The sequence below is a fragment of the Esox lucius genome, chromosome 23 (assembly GCF_011004845.1).
Source record: "Esox lucius isolate fEsoLuc1 chromosome 23, fEsoLuc1.pri, whole genome shotgun sequence".
NCBI lineage: Eukaryota > Metazoa > Chordata > Actinopteri > Esociformes > Esocidae > Esox > Esox lucius.
In genome coordinates this window covers 5,841,837-5,860,535 of record NC_047591.1, presented here as the reverse complement: position 1 = coordinate 5,860,535, position 18,699 = coordinate 5,841,837, and the positions used below count along the sequence as shown (strand labels likewise).

Genomic DNA, 18,699 nt, shown 5'->3' with positions numbered 1-18,699 from the left:
GCTGCTAGCTATAGCTTCTTTGCCCAATGAAATGACACTATATTTGGATTGTACGCTACACACCCCTTTGAGTAATTGTCAAATTCCATGTTCCTATTAGGCAATATCACAATCTGCTCTGTATATTATACATTTAATAAATATTTCAATATTGCTCTTACATATTTATATTTCTAATAATTATTCTTTGCATTTGCTTAAAGGAAAACATAAAAAATGCTTTCGATTACAATTCTCTATCTTTATAATTAAACACATTGCCATGGATTTCAGTGATGGCTTTTATTTCGAAAAGAAAATCTGATTTAGTGCTGACAGCATGATGTCCTGCTGTTAGCCGAACGGAAATCGGTGTGGTAGACTAATATCCAAAGTTCTAGGATAATTGATGTCCAAATATTGTACATTTTAATTTTGTAGGTTGATAATTTTGCTCAAAGCAAACTTGAATCCGTAACTACCTAACTATTGTCACAGAATCTGCTTTTGAGCTGACCGATAACCAGATACTTTGAACAAACAAGGTTACGAACTAACTAGCCCGATATCTTGACATCTGGAAAGTATTATCCATTTCAACACAGACATTATTAATAAAGCAAATAGTTTTGTACCACTGGCATCTGCTCTATCATTAGAAGCTGTATATACGCTCAAAAAAGAAGGAAACGTTATATTCAGTGTAACATTTGCGCACCCAATAAATAAAAAGTAAATGACCAAACGAAAGGTGTTAAAACAGCGGTGGTTTAGTGAGAGGATTCATCGGATTATCAGCAGACCTAAGGCCATTACATGCACCATTGCTAAGTCACCACAAGATGGAAGCATTTGATAACATTCTACATGAAATATATTTTTTTAACTGTTCAAATTGTTAGACCATTCTTAGGGGTTGGAGAAGAGACAAAAAACCCCAACCTGAAACAGTTATGATTGTCATATTCAATACTGGAATAATTTTCGAAAATAAGGACATTCAACCATAAAAAAATAGAAAACCTATTTCAATCAAATCAAAAATAGAAAACCTATTTTTTTCCCTTAGTATTATTATTTTCCTTACAATGCTCTAGTAACTCAAAAGGTATATTGTTAACTGTAATTTCTCAGGCCATAACAACAGGCATACTTCGATGCACTTGTATATTTTATTTACTTAGTTGTATTGATTGGAGGGAAAGAATAATAATAATACACTGTGTTAGGTATTATCCACTTTTAACAAAATAATCTAACCAGGAAATTAGGGGAGAACATCTTTATTAGAGTAAGTTCTAAAAGTTACTTTATGTAGAAAGCGTTCTAAATGAGGAAATGGTCAACGCGGTCTTTTATGCCAGAATACAGACGAGTTAACAATGGTCATTAGCCATCTACATCAAATTCTTAATGAATAGAGAAGATAACTGGCTTTTTTGTCAAGTGAAAATATGAGAGAATCGCAATACTGTATAACCGTAAACAGTTTAAGTTGAGTCTTACTATAACATAGCTACTGAATGTTGTAGCCAGCTAAGTTTTTGTCTATCCTGACCCAAACAGCATGCCCGGATGCATACTTCCACATGAAATAGTTGCACTATAACCGTAAACAGCTTTATTGCGGCTCACAATTAAGATTATTAAATATTGCCGTTCTGACCCAAGGAGACTATTTGCTGATCCGTTGTGAAGACAATAACATTGTCACAGTGGGAACAAACATGGAGAAATACATTGAGACCTCTGCCACGAACTTGAACAAGAAGTAATGTGCCTTTCACATAGTCCCACAACTAAAATGCATCAACCGATACAATGAGCAGCAGTCGCCATACCGCTCAGGAAGGAGACACATTCTGTCTCCTAGAGATAAACATACTTTGGTGTGAAAAGTGCAAATCCAGAACAACAGCAAAGGACCTTGTGAAGATGCTGGAGGAAACAGGTACAAAAGTATCTACATCCACAGTAATTTCAACATAACCTAAAAGGCTTCTCAGCAAGGAAGTATCCACTGCTCCATAACCGCCATAAAAAAGCCAGACTACGGTTTGCAACCGCACATGGGGACAAAGATCATACGTATTGGAGATTAAACAAAACTGAAATGTTTGGCCATTATGAAAAAGTGGGAGGGTTTCAAGCTGAAGAACACCATCGCAAACGTGAAGCACGGGGTAGCAGCATTATGTTGTCAGGGTGCTTTGCTGCAGGAGGGACTTGTGCACTTCATAAAATACAGTAGGAAGAACAAGTATTTGATACACTGCCAATTTTGCAGGTTTTCCTACTTACAAAGCATGTAGAGCTCTGTAGCCATCACAAAGCAATGACCTCAATCCAATAGGACATTTGCAGGCAAAACTGAAAGGGTGCGAGCAAGGAGACCTACAAACCTGACAGTTCTGTCAGGAGGAATGGGCCAAAACTCACCCAACTTACTGTGGGAAGCTTTGGAAGGCTACCCAACACGATTGACCCAAGTTAAACAATTTAAAGGCAAAACTATCAAACACAAATTAAGTGTATGTAAACTTCTGACCCACTGGGAATGTGATGAAAGAAATAAACGCCGAAATAAATAATTATATCTACTATTATTCTGATATTTCACATTCTTAAAATAAATCGGTGATTCTAAATTAGGGAAGACCGGGAATTTTTACCACGATTAAATGTCTGAAAACTGAGTTGAAATATATTTGACTAAGGCAAATGTTAACTTCTGACTTCAATTATTTATTTATTTACACACACACACACACACACACACACACACACACACACACACACACACACACACACACACACACACACACACACACACACACACACACACACACACACACACACACACACACACACACAGCTCTGGAAAACAATTAAGAGACCACTGCACCTTTTTCTTTCCTTTCCAAAAAAGTCAAAAAGGAAGGTTTTGAATGAGGAACAGGAGGGTTAAAAAGAAGAGACCAAATTGAACGCTTCTGTTCCTCACACAAAACTTTCCTTTTCAACTTTTTGACAAGCATTATTTGACAGCATTTGCTGTCAAATGATTAAAATAATCGCAATTAATCGCATAAACATCTGTAGTTAAACTTGTGTTCAAATTTTGTCCTAAATAAACTAACAATTTTCTGTTTAAAAAGAAATGCATTATGTTAAAGACATTGTTTTATTGTAAACTAGGAACATTACTTGATTTTAAATTATAAGTACAGGATTAGAAATTTTCCAAGTTGGTCCATTGGAACAGGGTATGTCATGGCCCTTAAATGTCTCCCCTCAAATGATCACAATGATGGGCAGAATCTATTGGTATCCCATGTAAATCTAAGTAGAATGTTGCTGGTCTATGATCCACCTTCTGTCACTGAGCTCTTGATCAAAGCACCAAGTAAAATAACAATTATGTTAGGATTCAGCCCTTCTATCAGGAAAGCTGTAGGCATGTTATCCAACACTGAATCACACCTATGCTTTTGAATTCAAGGTAATGCACTTTGGAATAGGCAAAAATGTTGTTAGAATGGGGTTCAGGGCCTGCAAACAATTAGCTTTTTTGATAGGTGTTTGGCCACAGCCAAATACGTGTCTTTATAAAATGATTTCCAAATGCCATAAGGTAGATTACTTAAATAGGCAAAGGCACAAGGTAGGCAAGGTAGCCAGAGATTTTCATTCACAAACAATCAGGATCAGATATGTAATTTTTTTTATGCAGCCAAGAAGTTGTTAGTTGGGCGATAATAAATGTTTTAGGGGGAAAGCGACTGGGGACGAAATTAATGTCTGGTTTAGGTTAGCAACAACATAAAATAACTGACCATGTTAAAAGCAAGGTTAACAGGTGGATTCGTGCACACAGCGTCTAGGGCCTCGAGGCACGGCTGCTGTAGATACTCCTATTTCCAACTTGGAAGAGCGCAGACTGTTCACCACATTCTCACATAAACGGCAAGCCGTCGTTAAAAGCGCTGCCGCTCCATTTAACGGCAGGATTCACAGACAAGTCGCGAATAAACACTAATCACTACATAAATGCATGGGCTACTCTACATTGCTATATTGAAAAAAGCTAATGTGAAGCGCTCTCGAAAAAGTCAAGTACCAAATAGTTACACGTATACTGTTGCAGATCAATAAGTGACCACTCCCGCTCAAGTCAAGCATTAGCTATGGTTCTGAGGCTCAAAAAAGTATGCGTTAATGGCGGCAAAAACATTAACGGCGTTAATTATTTTAAATTAATCGCATGCGTTAACGCTACTAGTAAGTAGACAACTGGTGTGCCAAGGTATTGTGGCTGAAGTTGGTGGCTCGGTGTAAAAATGGAGGACTGAGTCCAATGGTTTTGAGTGTGAATCCAAGATATAGGCTTTTTTATTTCCATGAGCTGTAATAAGCCGTAATCATCAAGATTCAAACAAAAAAAGTCTTGAAATGACTTAATGAATCTAGAATATATGGTGTCACTTTTTGATTTGAATTACGGCAAAAAATAACTTTTCCACGATATTCAAATTTTTGAGATGCATCTGTATAAGCCGGTTCAAATATGGTTTGTACTAAATGTAAAATGTATTAAGTTGTTGCTTTATCCTTATATCCTATCAATAAGAAAACCAGGGACTTTTCACTTATTCATATATTTGCACATTCATAAAAAATAAATGACATCACAACGTGGCTATTTGCCTCTTCAACATTAATTGAACAGCGTTTCATGGTGGCATGTATCCATAAGAAGTCTCAGATAAGAATAGGCCTATACCATTGACGGTAGATTGGTGATAAATGCTAAGACTGGAACAATTGTAACCTTTTAGGGGTATAAATAATAGCTATTTATCAGTGTCTTTAGTCATACCATCAATCACAATTTTTCAAATTAAATTTAATGAGACAGTTTGAGCTGTTATTACCAGTTGTGTTGATAGAAAATGTCAGCAAGCCAGTGGAATCTAGACAACTGATTGAGTTTTTTTTAAACCGCCAGCACCATAACACAGTGCTTTCCACTGCTGACTGACCTCGAGGCAGGATTTCTCCCTGGATGGAAGACTCCTGGAGGTGGTATTGGAGGGCCGCTGGGGGAAATCCTAATCTCCCAGGGTAGTGAAGAAGTCAGATGTGTGTGGACTATGTGGACACAAGAAGACTATTAAAGGACTGGGGCGTTACCCACAGGCTTCTTTTCTGATCTGGCCCCATACCATCATGGGCACCTGAATTTGAATTAGTTAATGTTTCTCCTAACTGAAATCAGTTGTACTAGAATGTACACAGTCACCAATGTGGTGGATTACAGTTTTTGTAGAATATAATCACATTAGACCACAATATCACATTGTCTTAAAATATGTCCAAATTTGGCATGCCTATATATTTGTCAATAGAAACTAAAGCATCTAGTTTATCTTACCTTTAATTTTTATAAAGATGATAGACCATTAAAACATTATACGCAACATACTACTGGCAAGTGAATAAATGACTGTAAAGCATGGAATACAATGCCAAATCCATTACACTGTTGAAGGGCAGTAACAAGTGTTTTCATCACCTATATAACAAATGTAGGACTAGAATTTGCCTGCAACATGTTAGGCAATAATTATGAGGATAGGCAAAGTGATTTAAAAAAAAAAAAAAAAAGTGTTCTTTGGACGGTATCTGTCATGTTTCTGATGGAATTGTGGTCATTTGCATCTCAGAGAAGTGCCCAAGAAATAATTGCATCATCTGTGAATAAGATTAGAGGGGGCTGCTAAAACTGGTAAGGTCATTGGCCAAGTAACATTGTTCCAAGTATATTGTAATAACTAAATAGTTAGTTTTGTAGGGCTATTGATGTACTGTAAATCATTATGAAGTCGAAAATTGGTCTAGTAATCATCCAAAGAAATGTCAACTCAGTATCTATTCCATGCATAGATGACTACTGTAAACAAATACAATTAAAAGAAACCACTAAAGGCCAACTCCATTGAGTTAAAACACAATGATATCTGCTGCTTTTAACTTTTCCCATAAAAAGTAACCAAGAGATATACCTGTACATCACAATCAGGATTATCCTTGTTTGTGCCCAATTCAGAGTTGAAGAGAAATATCCACCATGTAGCGACAACACAGTTTTTGGCAAAACAATGAACAGTTTGAAAGTAAATAAATAAACACATAGGCTGGGTGAAGTCAGTCAAGGGTGTGGTGACAGTGGTTTTTCAGAATCATAACTCTCTAACCCACAGTCCTCTCTGCGATCCGGATCAATCAGTCTCTCCACCTCTTCGTCGTCCTCCTCTTCATCCTCCTCTTCCTCCCCCTCTTCCTCTTGCTGGGCCCCTCGGTCAGTCTTGGGGCCCTTGCAGATCTTCACGTGTCTGGTGAGGTGGTATTTCGTGAGGAAGGCCTTCTCACACTTCTCGCAGATGTAGTCCCGTCGCCCCTCATGGGAGTTCAAGTGCTTCTTTAGGTGGTTAGTCCTCGAGAAATGTTTGTCGCACTTGGGGCAGCGAATCTGGCGCTCTCTGCACGTTGGGAAAAGGATGTGATGGGAGAGAGAAATATGGAGAAAATAGCGCAGAGGGAGAAGAGACAATGACATAAGAACAAAGGGAAATTGGCATGGCATCATCTACCGCTTATCCGGGGCCGGGTCGCGGGGGCAGCAGTCTAAGCAGGGATGCCCAGACCTCCCTCTCCCAAGACACTTCCTCCAGCTCTTCCGGGGGGACACCGAGGCGTTCCCAGGCCAGCCGGGAGACATAGTCCCTCCAGCGTGTCCTAGGTCTTCCCCGGGGTCTCATCCCGGTGGGATGGGACCGGAACACCTTCCCAGGAAGGCGTTCCGGAGGCATCCGAAACAGATGCCCAAGCCACCTCAGCGGACCCCTCTCGATGTGGAGGAGCAGCGGCTCTACTCTGAGCTCCTCCCGGGTGACCGAGCTTCTCACCCTATCTCTAAGGGATCGCCCAGCCACCCTGCGGAGAAAGCTCATTTCGGCCGCCTGTATCCGGGATCTTGTCCTTTCGGTCATGACCCAAAGCTCATGACCATAGGTGAGAGTAGGAACGTAGATTGACCGGTAAATCGAGAGTTTCGCCTTGCGGCTCAGCTCTTTCTTCACCACGACAGACCGATACATCGACTGCATTACTGCAGAAGCTGCACCGATCCGTCTGTCAATCTCCCGTTCCATCCTTCCCTCACTCGTGAACAAGACCCCTAGATACTTAAACTCCTCCACTTGAGGCAGGTACTCTCCACCAAGTGGGCAAGCCACCCTTTTCCGACTGAGGACCATGGCCTCGGATTTGGAGGTACTGATTTTCATCCCCACTGCTTCACACTCGGCTGCAAACCGTCCAAGTGCATGCTGAAGGTCCTGGCTTGAAGGGGCCAACACGACAACATCATCCGCAAAGAGCAGAGACGAAATCGTGTGGTCCCCAAACCTGACACCCTCCGGCCCCTGGCTGCGCCTAGATATTCTGTCCATAAAAATTACGAACAGAACCGGCGACAAAGGGCAGCCCTGCCGGAGTCCAACATGCACAGGGAACAAGTCTGACTTACTGCCGGCAATGCGGACCAAGCTCCTGCTTCGGTCGTACAGGGACCTGACAGCCCTTAGCAAAGGACCCAGGACCCCATATTCTCGAAGCACCCTCCACAGGGTGCCACGAGGGACACAGTCGAATGCCTTCTCCAAATCCACAAAACACATGTGGACTGGTTGGGCAAACTCCCATGAACCCTCCATCACCCTGTAGAGGGTATAGAGCTGGTCCAGTGTTCCACAGCCTGGACGAAAACCACACTGTTCCTCCTGAATCCGAGGTTCTACTATCGGCTGTATTCTCCTCTCCAGAACAAAGGGAAATTGACTGACGGAATTCCAGATATATAGGTTTTCCAGGAGTTTTCCGTGTCCCTGAGTTTGACCTCTGTTCCCAGTTGAGTGGCACTCAATACCATAAGTTAATCCGCTAAATAACTTAAAGCTAAAAGGTAAATTGTACTGTATTTGTGAACATGTATTGAAGTACAAACAGGCCATGGTTACGTGGTATTAACTAGCTGAGGACAGGGCTCATTGTCACGAATAACACTCGGCAATAAATAACTTGGTTCTTTCTTACTGTGTGTGTGTGAACATGTGCTGCTTCAGGTCCTGCTTCCTGATGAACATCCTGTCACACAGATCACACTTGAGGTTCTTGGCTCCCGTGTGAATCATCATGTGAGACGCCACGTGGGACTTCTGAGTGAACGACTTCTCGCACACGTTGCACCTGTAGTTCTTCTGACCTGGTCGGAGCGCATAACGTATGAGTGTTAGAAACCAGAGGCAAATGCAGGCCACATCATCGCCGTGGCTTCAATAGAAACAAAATGCATTCATCACAACCAAACCAAAATACCACCTCAAGGGGCTGACACAGTAACGCGGCAGCGCCTCCTACCTGTGTGAATCTTCAGGTGCATCCGCAGGTTGCTGGGATCGCTGAAGGCCTTGCCGCAGTATTCGCACTTGTGCGGCTTCATCCCGACGTGCCCCATGAAGTGCACGTTGAGCTTGGTGGACGTGGTGAACGCCCGCGAGCACATGCTGCACTTGTGCTTCTTCTCGTGCCCGTGCCTGCCCGAGCCGGAGTTGTCGGCGCTGTCCGAGTGGCCGCTGTTGTGTGAGTGGCACGGCCAGGGGGACGAGGACGTGCTGCCGCCGGGCAGCTTGGCGTCCTGACCGGGGCTGTGGCAATGGGGGTTGTCGTGGCTGCTCAGGTGAGACTTGAGCTCGGCATAGGATTGGCATTCTTTGCCACACTGGCACACCTGGCCCTCAGGGACACGAGGAAGCCCCAACTGGCCGCAGTAGTCAATGGTGTAGTAGAAGAGCAGCTCCTGATCTGGGAGGATCTCCGTGGATGTGCAGAAGAACAGCTTGCCGTTGTCAGGGTAGGCCACCAGGTTCTGCTCCTCTTGGGTTCTGCTCACAGGGACAGTGTGTGTCAGATCTGACTGGAAGCCATTATGGCTCAAAGGGGAATACCGTTTTTTTTTGGCTTCACCCAAGTTCGAACTACCTTGCCTTGCGGACAAACATCATCCAGTTGCATTCGTTCTCGTCTGTGGTCACGATGCAGAACTCTAGCACGTTGTTGTGGAACATCTGAAACAAAGCAACCTCCTCTTCAACCACACAACTGACATGGTAAAGTGGGTGACATCATTATAGCAATATCCACTGACCTTCCAAATCTGCGGTGTGTCCTTGTCCGGCCAGTCTTGCAGGTCAACATTGCTACAGTGTTGCCCCACCATGGGACCAAAGCAGGTCCTGGGAGGTATGACATCCCGGGCAAACACTCCTAACACACATACACGCACACAGGTTTTTGTGTAGGCGCAAATGTTGCCAGGCTAACCATATTCACTGTTTCCAAACTTTTCTTCTACACAATCTGACCCCCCTAATAACCATTTGCAGAAGGCAAACATCCCAGAAACGGAGGGGTTGGCCCAGAGTCAGAAGATACTTGCGTAAATCAGTGTTCTGAAAATGTGTTATTAATGCTTTAATACTAAGACCGGTAATAATTATTTAATTTAAACAACACCCATCATTATGATGACTGCACATGACATCACCTACAGCAGTTCCAGACAAAAGCAGTGAACAGTAGAGCAGTGTAAGAACCGTGTCATCAGGCAATGTCAAATAAGCTACAGGTCAATAGGTGAGCGATAACATTGAGATGATACAGGAGACATACTGCGAGAAACAGGAAATGGAAAAGTGATTTTCTACAGCGGTTTTCATACCTAAAGGCTCATCAGCTACAGAGATGCGGAGGCAGAGTGGGCGAGGCAGGGAGAGGCGAGCTCGGCTCTGGATGGGCGTGTCAGGGATAAAGGTGACTGGGCCGTGCTCAGGGCAGTCGGAGGGATAAGAGCGCTCGCACAGAGTGCACCCTGTACACACGCACGCGCGCACACACACACACACACACCATAGAAACGATTTAGGCCAAAGAAATATAGAATCCCCCACAGAAGACACAAAAAGCTAGTTTACCACAATAAAAACACATGCAGAGCTGTGCAAAAGCTCAGCTACAATGAACCCAATATGTCCTCTCCCCCACTCACAAATGGTGAAGGCGGTGACCATGTTCTCCTTATTGGAGGTGGAGTCCTCCATCTGCAGGGAGTTGTTGACCAGCACCAGGCTGTTCTCTGGCCCCAGGGACACCTCTGCCGTGATGGGGGACACATTGACTGGCTCCAGGCCCATGCCTGAGTGACCGTGGAGGGACACGGGCTCCAGCTGGGACTGGGTGAGCACCACACTCACCCCCCCGGGGTTCAGCTCGCCTGAGCCATGTAAAGATTCCCCCAGTCCCCCTCCGCCTCCGCCCCCCGAGTTCCCCACCCGACCGCCTAGGTGCTCCGGTTCCATAGCCACGGGAAGCTCCAGGCCAGGCCGGTGCAGGGGCATCACCCCCCCGGATGAGTCCACTCCACTCAGCCCTTCGTGACTTTGGCCTCTCCCTCCAAGTTGCTGCTGGCTCTCTGACCCCACTACCCCATCCATGTTGGCCAGTTCCTCACCCATCTGGTCCGGGGATATGGGGCTGCTGACCCGGGACTCCATGTTCAGCCCAGTGGAGTCCAGCTGCACCTCGTGGCCCCCGCCCTGGTGGAGGTCCCCCTGGCCTCCGACCTGCCGTGAGTCCAGGGACACCAGGCCTTGTTCCAGGGGCCCACCAGGGCCACTGTAAGAGTCCATGCCTGTGGGGTTCTGACTGGACACAGAGAGAGTCCCGTCCATGTTAAGGCTACTGGGGTGTATGTACTGAGGGGGAGGCCGGTCTGCAAGGTAAGACAGGATACCTTGATAGAGAAAAAGGTAGAGTGTGTCATGTCCAATCCACATATTAGCAATAAGAATGTCAGCTAACCAGGCCCTTGCAATAAACAATGGTGATTTTACACAGCTGTAGAGCACACGCTCGGCCGTACCTGGCAGTATGTGTCTGAAGTAGCTACTTTCCAGGTGTGGGTAGGGGGGAGGAGGTAGCGAGTAGTTCCTCTCTGGAAGGCCACACATGACCCCTCTGTCCCCAAGAGGTCCCATTGGCAGCATGAGGGACAGAGCGGAGGGAAGGGACCCTAGAGAGGGACCCAGGCTGGGAATAGCCACAGGCATGCCTGATGAGAAGGGGGATACAATTAATGGATCAGAAAAACTTGATCAACAGTAATGTCGTTTTCACACTTCTGAGCTATTGTTTAAAATCAAAGTTGGAATCTTAGTTTCACTGGGATATTTTTTTTTTTTTACCAAACCTGAACTAAAATGCCCCCCAAGAAAACACCTTCACACCAGTAATTTGTTCATTGGCAAAAATTGCACACATGAAATGCTCACATGAAATCCATCTATATTCAAAACAATCATAACACATGTCCCACATTTCATATGACTTTTGCTTTGTGGAAAGAAAAGCACAAAGCCAGTCTACTGTAGACTAAGTGAATAGGCTGTATTCAGCAGCCTATAGCCCCAGAGTAACATCCATTTCTCATAATATGCATTAAAATGTGCTCATACATTTTTTACTACTCAGAATATGAGAGAATTAAAGTTAGTTCTGGTCGTTTGTCTACGGTGATCCAGCGGTCTGAGCAGCTAGCTCTGATGCACACATAGTGCTGAAGCATGATGCACACATACTGCTGTAGCATGATGCACACATACTGCTGTAGCATGGTTTCAAATCTGACCCACTGCGAAAATCAGTAAAAACTCAACACTTTCCTGTCAAATAAATCATTAAAAAAACGCCTGAAAAATATCCTTTTTGAAAAGAGAAATACAATAATACTGCGCAACTTTCCTGTGTTTGTCCGGCCTGTGTTCTCACCTGCAGTGAACCACACTACGGTATGAATGGAATTGGACCAAGATCACCCTTTTTTGAGCGTGGGTTGTTTAGTGCGATATCCCAAAAGTGTTCACACCGGTCCAAACGAACCAAACTAAGAGGAAAAACGTGTCAGAGTTTGGAAAACAAACGCTCCAAACCATTTTAGTGTGAAAACCACCTAATTATGTAAACAAATAAAATATAGTTTGCATGTTTTACCTGGTGTTGTGATGGGATTGTGGGTTGGGGATGTGGGCAGACCGAGATGACTGGAACTCACAGAGGGCACGCTAAGCTGGTCCATCCCAACAGGACTGAGGTTCATGTCATTCATTCTTAAGAGTAAAGAACAAATCCAAAATATTACGAAAAATCTGTGCAATGCCCAATATAAAAATATGCAGGAAAACTAATTCAATGGTTGGGTACCTGACTTTGACAGTACGTGATCATCCAAGATGTTGAAAAATATGTGCATTCTGCAAGCTGGAGAAGAGACGCAGATCATTCATCAATTTGCTTCGTCACATTCAAAACCGTACAGAAAAATATGACATTGATGTATATGCATTAAAATGCTAGATGTCATACGCAAATACCTCGTATATTGCCAAATTAGAGCCACAGACCTGTACACCTGTGTAGCCCATTCAACCACGTTTGCTGGCAAAGTTAAGTTACTAAGTATGAACTAAGTACAGCTGCTTAGCTAGCTAGCACATTTGGCTTAGGTAGCTAGCAAACTTAGTCGAAACAAAATAATCACAGCTCTGCAGCTAACAGAGTCACCACAAACGAACAAATACGTGTAGCCATTATGACACAAGCACGTTAACGTGTTTACATAGTTATATGGTTTACTCACAGCTATATCTTTGCTAATGTAATGAGTTGCTAGCTAATGATAGCTAGCGCAGCTAAGTAGCTATCAAGAAAACCAAAGCATACACCACTTTGAGCCAGCAAACGTTACGTTACGATCACCATTTCACCATATCTTTGAACATTCACAGACAATGCTGTGCAGCTGTATCTTTACGCAAAATATAATCTAGCATACAACAGCTAAACATGAAAGAAAACATACCAAAATAATTCCCCTATGTTCTGGTCCATGACAGCTTTACATACTGAGCATGCGCTGTGCGCTGCGGGGCATGGTGGCTGGAAATACAGATCCAAGGTCAGTTTGTAAAAGCGTTAGCTTTGGCATTTCATCACTATAACAAACTGTTTTTAGCAACCGTTCCAAAAGTTTTTATTTTATTCAAATGTATTTATTTCAACTCGTATTTAATACGCAAGTCTCCCATTGGCCCTACTATGTTACTGTCATATGTATCCATAATTACATTCCCACAAATAATAACCCTCAAAGTTACTGTAGGTTTGTTTTCAAAGAAAAGATGCATATAACTCTCTCCCCGCCCATTTTTGGATGACACCCACTTGGCATCATTATCAACATAACCAACAAAAACTTGAAAAAAACAGGAAGGCAAGGGGATATGACAAGTATTTTATCAACAGGTTACAAATCACCTGCAGCCGTCGATATTCAAACATTTACTTGGATAGGAGATAACGCATGATGAGGGAAGATTATGAAGACTCTGTGAGGAGGTAAGCTTTGCTCGTGAATTAAATGGTTGTATCTGTGCTATGTTTTACTGTGGTTTCGAATGGCTTTTGGGTGTTCCAAATTTGAGATTTGTTAGTTATTAACCAATAATATGATAGGATATAATTGGCTAGATAAGTAAGAAAATGCTATTTAGAATACAACCGTGAGTTGGTATAGTTCTGTAGGATACCGGTGTATGGTATAACAAATACTATCAACATAATGTTACCCTAAATTCATATTTTATTTTCAGAGAGATGTCTGAACACACGAAGGGATTTTTCGAGCGCGTGCCATACGTCCAAGTCCAACCCATAGCGTTCAGCCTGTCAATGGATCGTCAGAGAGCGCATTACTCGGACGCGTTTGGACTTCCATATTCTCTGGACGCAAAAACTTTCCTGGATCCTGTGTACGGTCAGAGATTTGCAGGGAGCATATCCTATTTCCCTTTACAAGGGCACAACGGTGTATATGACTATTCCTTCGAACCAGCGTTCATCCGTAAACGGAACGAGAGGGAACGGCAGCGCGTACGCTGCGTAAACGAGGGTTACGCGCGGCTCCGGGAACATCTTCCACAGGAATTTGAGGACAAACGACTCAGCAAAGTGGAGACACTGCGCGCTGCAATAGACTACATAAAACACTTGCAAGGTATATTAGATTTCAACGTGTCCAGTTGTGGTGGATTTGTTGAATTGTCACCTAGAGAAGTGCGCAGCTGTGCGCCCGTGTCTAAGAGGACAGAACGCAACAGCGACGGAGAATCCAAGAATGACTGTAGACAGATTTATTAGAACTTTGTCAAATTGGTGAACCTGTAACCCCGCTACTATATTGTGGGAAAAATATTAATTGGAATGTGTAGGCCTATACATTTCAATGACTTGATTTTGAACAGCAACAGGACATAACATTTTGTCAAGGAACCATGTGAAGTCTGTAAAGTCTACTAGCAATTTCAAGTCTGTTTATCGGATATTAAGTCTACACATTATACACAGAGTCCTCAGCGCAATGAAATGCTTGCAGGTTGAGCCTATTATGAGATGCTTAATCAGGTTTTAGGTTACACAGTTTCAGTGATCAAGATAATGCACTCCAGGCATCGGGGTCTTTTTGTTTTCCTTTGTAAACCAGTGTGAGGCTTAGTATGGCCTAAACCCAAATAGCCTATATTTTGCAGAAAACCGTAAGTGATTTGAACAGCATATAGCATCATGCCGTCCCTCATCAACTGGAGATTTAATTTTATTTTCTGTCTGTTTTCCTTTTCGCTTGTTCAGTAGGCCGAAATGATTTTAAAAATTCCCCAAGCTTTTTGTTTTTACTCAGAAGTACCAATAACATTTAGTCTTCAGCTATTTCAAACCATCTAACAAAGCAAGTTGGTTGGATTCACAGATGTTCCATGAGTGATCCGTAGCAATCAGAATTGTTTCCTGTGTCTGTTTACACAAAACACTAAAAGGTTGATATCTATCACATCATCATGAGATGAGGTTGAAACCAAGACACTTTCATTTCTTTCAGCATAATCCTTGACTATGATGAAAAGTGGCACTTGTTTTCTTTGTATGGTGCTATTTGGAGACAATGCATAGCACAAATGAAAAAAGGATTGTGCCATATTTTCATTATGCAGTTATCAGAAACACATACCTGATATTGCTACGAAGCCATGAAAAGAAAACACTCTGGACTTAATTGATGCCATCACAAAACTGCTGTAATAAGAATGGGAGATAAAAACATCCTGGAGATGTTACAGATTTAGACCCCAGTGAAGTACCCCAGACTTCCTGAGAACTTCAAAGCCAATCTGTAGTAACAATCTGAAGGTGTGCAGGGAGCGTTTCATCCTAATAGTCTCAGGAATGCATTAAAAACCCAGCATCTCAACATCTGAGAGGAAGCTATCGAAAATGCCCCCCTCCATCTCCTGGTATTTCTGTTTCCATTTCACACAACTTTAGACCTGGAGGAAAGGAAAGGGAGTGTCCCAACACAGTGTATCCTAACACTCCTTAATAGGTTAACAATAGATAAGAATCAGTTAATCTCTAGGAAAACCACTGAAGTAGAAAAAAAAAATCAAGTTAGATAGAAGATAGGTTAAGTGAGAGACCGGCAGTTGAGCCAGTGAAACATGCTGGCATGGAAGAAGGATTTTCAGTGCCATACAAGCATGACATTCTCAACAAAAGGTTGTTTGGCCCAGCAGTGTGAATTAGATCCGATAATTAGTTGAGTGCTGGTACCGGTCTTCACGGTTCAATGGCAGAACTCTTTATATGAAAGCATTTTCCGTAATGGATGTTTTCCTTTTCTCAATGAGATATTAATCACTAACAAATTCCATGTTTGCCTGAATCGGATGCATTTTCATAGTACATGTTGTTACAAAAGGCTCGATGTAGTTGTATTGACAAAAACAATCAGATGAAAAATCTTTTAAAATAAATGTATACCTTCATGCCACATACTTGGGCTCAGTCAGTTCTTATTGTAGTACTTCCCTCCAAGTCAGTAATGTGTTTTTCAATAGGAGGTTTTGGGAACTCTTCAATGAGCTACACTGGTGACCTTTCCAGTCCCCCACCCTGCTCTCATATTCTCTCACTCATATATTCTCTCTCAGATCCTCTCATGTTCCGCTTATATTCCCTCTCGTTCTCATTCTCTCAACTAGGAGTAACATTCCAAATCCAGACCAATAACAACAACAACATCACTTCTGTGGGCCAAACAAGCCATCAGAGACAACAAGCCTGCATGGCTTCAGGGTAAACACTCTCCGAGGAACAATGACAACGCCATTCTCTCTATCTGACAAACATAATCTGTGACAAGATTACTGATCCAGATATCTAGAAGATGGGCAAAAATCAAAACAGGAATAGAAATAAGAAGCATCTTAAGGAAGGCTGGAAAGTCAAAATAGTCCTGCTGACAAAGTTGACTGCACTAGCAAACCCCTTGCAACGATCCAGTGAAGCCGACAGGAATGACAGGGCCCGGGACAGAATTTAATGTTTAGGACCCAAACCACTGGCCAAAAAATACATTAATAGTAATCATATTACTGTCCAAAAAACAGTTCATAAGTGTTTTATCGTTTAATGTTTTAATTCATAACTAGGCCACATTCAAATCCTTTTGTTTTCAACACAGGTTATAAATTATGTCAGATTTTTCATTTTATAACCTACTTAGTCCCAATCAACTGCTACACACATTTAGACATTCTCTTTTATATTTAACCTTCCATTTCTGTGCTTCTAGTTTTGGTTGCATGGTGACAATGTTTTAGCCAGATAGCTACAGTACTGTAGTTAGACAAATGTATTGGTTACATCTGAAAAAATTGTAAGCTGCACTATGTAGATTTTTTCAGTAAAAAAAAACAATTACAGCATTTTGCAATTATTCACCTGTCAGAAAGCGGTTTCGCATTAATGCTCGATAGAGAATCACGTTCTGAATAAAAATATGAAAAATTGAATTTTTTAGCTTAGGGTTCCTGGTAGTTAGCTACAGAGCGTTGGTCTAAGTCTTCTTTCACATTGCCGTTTTCGTAGTGTATATATGCTGTAGTAGACATGGGAGAATCTGAGTGTCCTGGTCTCTAGCTGCCATTATAGTTTCTTACAGTAAGCAAACATTGCTCCTTTCGGCATATGCTATGCTATGTATAATATCATCCAGGTAAAATGCGTGTTCACAAAATAAGCCAAGGAGGAAAGGTGATTGGCTGGAACGGGATTGGCGGAGAAGTAGCGGCATGCTACTCATAAAATGACATTCCACTGGCACTTTTTCCCGTAAGAGTGGAAGAGCGAATGTCACTGAGTGAGTGAGTGACTGACTGTCAAAAACTTTGCTGGCTAAAAACGTCAGTATCTGCCTTATAGTAAGCCTGAAATAAAACAGTTATATTGCGACAGTTTCTGGTGGATTTTCAAAGTACGCATCCGTGCATGCATTTTGGGTCAGGATAGACAAACACATTTGCTATACTGAGACCCAGTAGATGTTCAGCTCTGTTGTGTAGTGGTTAACGACACAGCCTTTCACATGGGCGATCTGGGTTTTAATCACTGTCTGAACTAGGCTTGCCTGGTTTCTTCTTTTTTTTTACTGAATCAATCCTATCTAGTGCAACTTTAACAAAGTAATGTTGGCACTGATGTTTAGGGTATCACCCTGATTGGTTGTTGGTGTTAGGGTATCATTGATTGGCTGTTGGTAAAACAAACACATTTTACAGAAAAAGGTTTAATCATAATGCTGTATAAAAAAACAGCAAATAATAAAAGACATTAATCCCAATTCATCAATGCAATTCTTCTGTTTAATAACTTTTCACCTTCTCGATAGTACTGAATACTAACACTGACTGACAAATTAATAATAATTTTTAAGCCAATCAAATGGGCCCCCGTAGGCCTGGGCCCAGAACAACGTTCATGATTGTCCCCCCTTGTCAGTGTCACTGGAATGATCCCATTGCTCCTAACAAAGGATGTTAGACATTGCTTTACTTTGACCAGTAATACAATGACTTGCTGCATTGAATTACAGGTTACACTTTATGTTAGCTAGCGGTTAGTTGACGTTTGCTAGCAAGCTACTGTAACATCAACCAGCTTTTGCAGCTGTTTGAATTCGAGTCAATGAGAGAATCTTACAATGCAATGCATGTAGTGTTCCTTGGCTGGCAAGGTGACAGTGTTTGTGTCTACCATAAGGCACTTAATGCACATAGCTAACCCAATAAATTAATCCAGTATGTTTGTTTTGTGTTGGAAGGGTTCACGCTTCAATGAATCAATCAATCAAATTTATTTATAGAGCCCTTTTTACAACAGCAGTTGTCACAAAGTGCTTTTACAGAAACACCCGGCCTTAAACCCCAAGGAGCAAACAACAGTATTGTTGAATTTCAGTGGCTAGGAAAAACACCTGTAGAAGGCCGAATATTAGGAAGAAACCCTCTTCTGGCTCTGCCGGGTGAGATATTAAGAGTCCAATTGGAATAATTAATAAATGAATGTGGGCTAAATCCAGAGTCTATTTAAATTTAGACTAGGTCAGAAGTATGAACAAATGGACAAGGACAGGGACAGCAACGGCCCCCCAAA

General features: G+C 42.3%; 2 protein-coding genes across 5 annotated transcripts; one reads left to right on the top strand and one right to left on the bottom strand.

Moving 5' to 3' along the window:
• Positions 1 to 5,400: 5,400 nt before the first annotated feature.
• prdm4 (PR domain containing 4) lies at positions 5,401 to 13,099 on the bottom strand. Of its 4 annotated transcripts, none has more exons than XM_010902229.4 (11): positions 13,016 to 13,099; positions 12,358 to 12,414; positions 12,148 to 12,263; positions 11,021 to 11,209; positions 10,148 to 10,891; positions 9,821 to 9,970; positions 9,248 to 9,366; positions 9,082 to 9,167; positions 8,461 to 8,984; positions 8,137 to 8,305; positions 5,401 to 6,521 (listed from the first exon to the last, which is right to left on the bottom strand). In XM_010902229.4, the coding sequence occupies exons 3-11, from the start codon at positions 12,260 to 12,262 to the stop codon at positions 6,191 to 6,193; spliced, it is 2,427 nt and encodes an 808-aa protein (XP_010900531.1). In that variant the 5' UTR covers position 12,263; positions 12,358 to 12,414; positions 13,016 to 13,099; the 3' UTR covers positions 5,401 to 6,190. The 4 variants fall into 4 exon arrangements, with proteins under 4 accessions (XP_010900531.1, XP_034146109.1, XP_012987092.1 ...); XM_034290218.1 differs by lacking the exon at positions 13,016 to 13,099 and adding an exon at positions 12,794 to 12,884; XM_013131638.3 differs by lacking the exon at positions 13,016 to 13,099 and adding an exon at positions 12,528 to 12,634.
• A 40-nt stretch (positions 13,100 to 13,139) lies between these two features.
• LOC105029081 (achaete-scute homolog 3) lies at positions 13,140 to 16,345 on the top strand. The gene is made up of 3 exons (XM_010902232.2): positions 13,140 to 13,551; positions 13,806 to 14,209; positions 16,248 to 16,345. Exons 1-3 carry the CDS (start codon positions 13,517 to 13,519, stop codon positions 16,343 to 16,345), a joined length of 537 nt encoding a protein of 178 aa, XP_010900534.1. The 5' UTR covers positions 13,140 to 13,516.
• Positions 16,346 to 18,699: the final 2,354 nt, after the last annotated feature.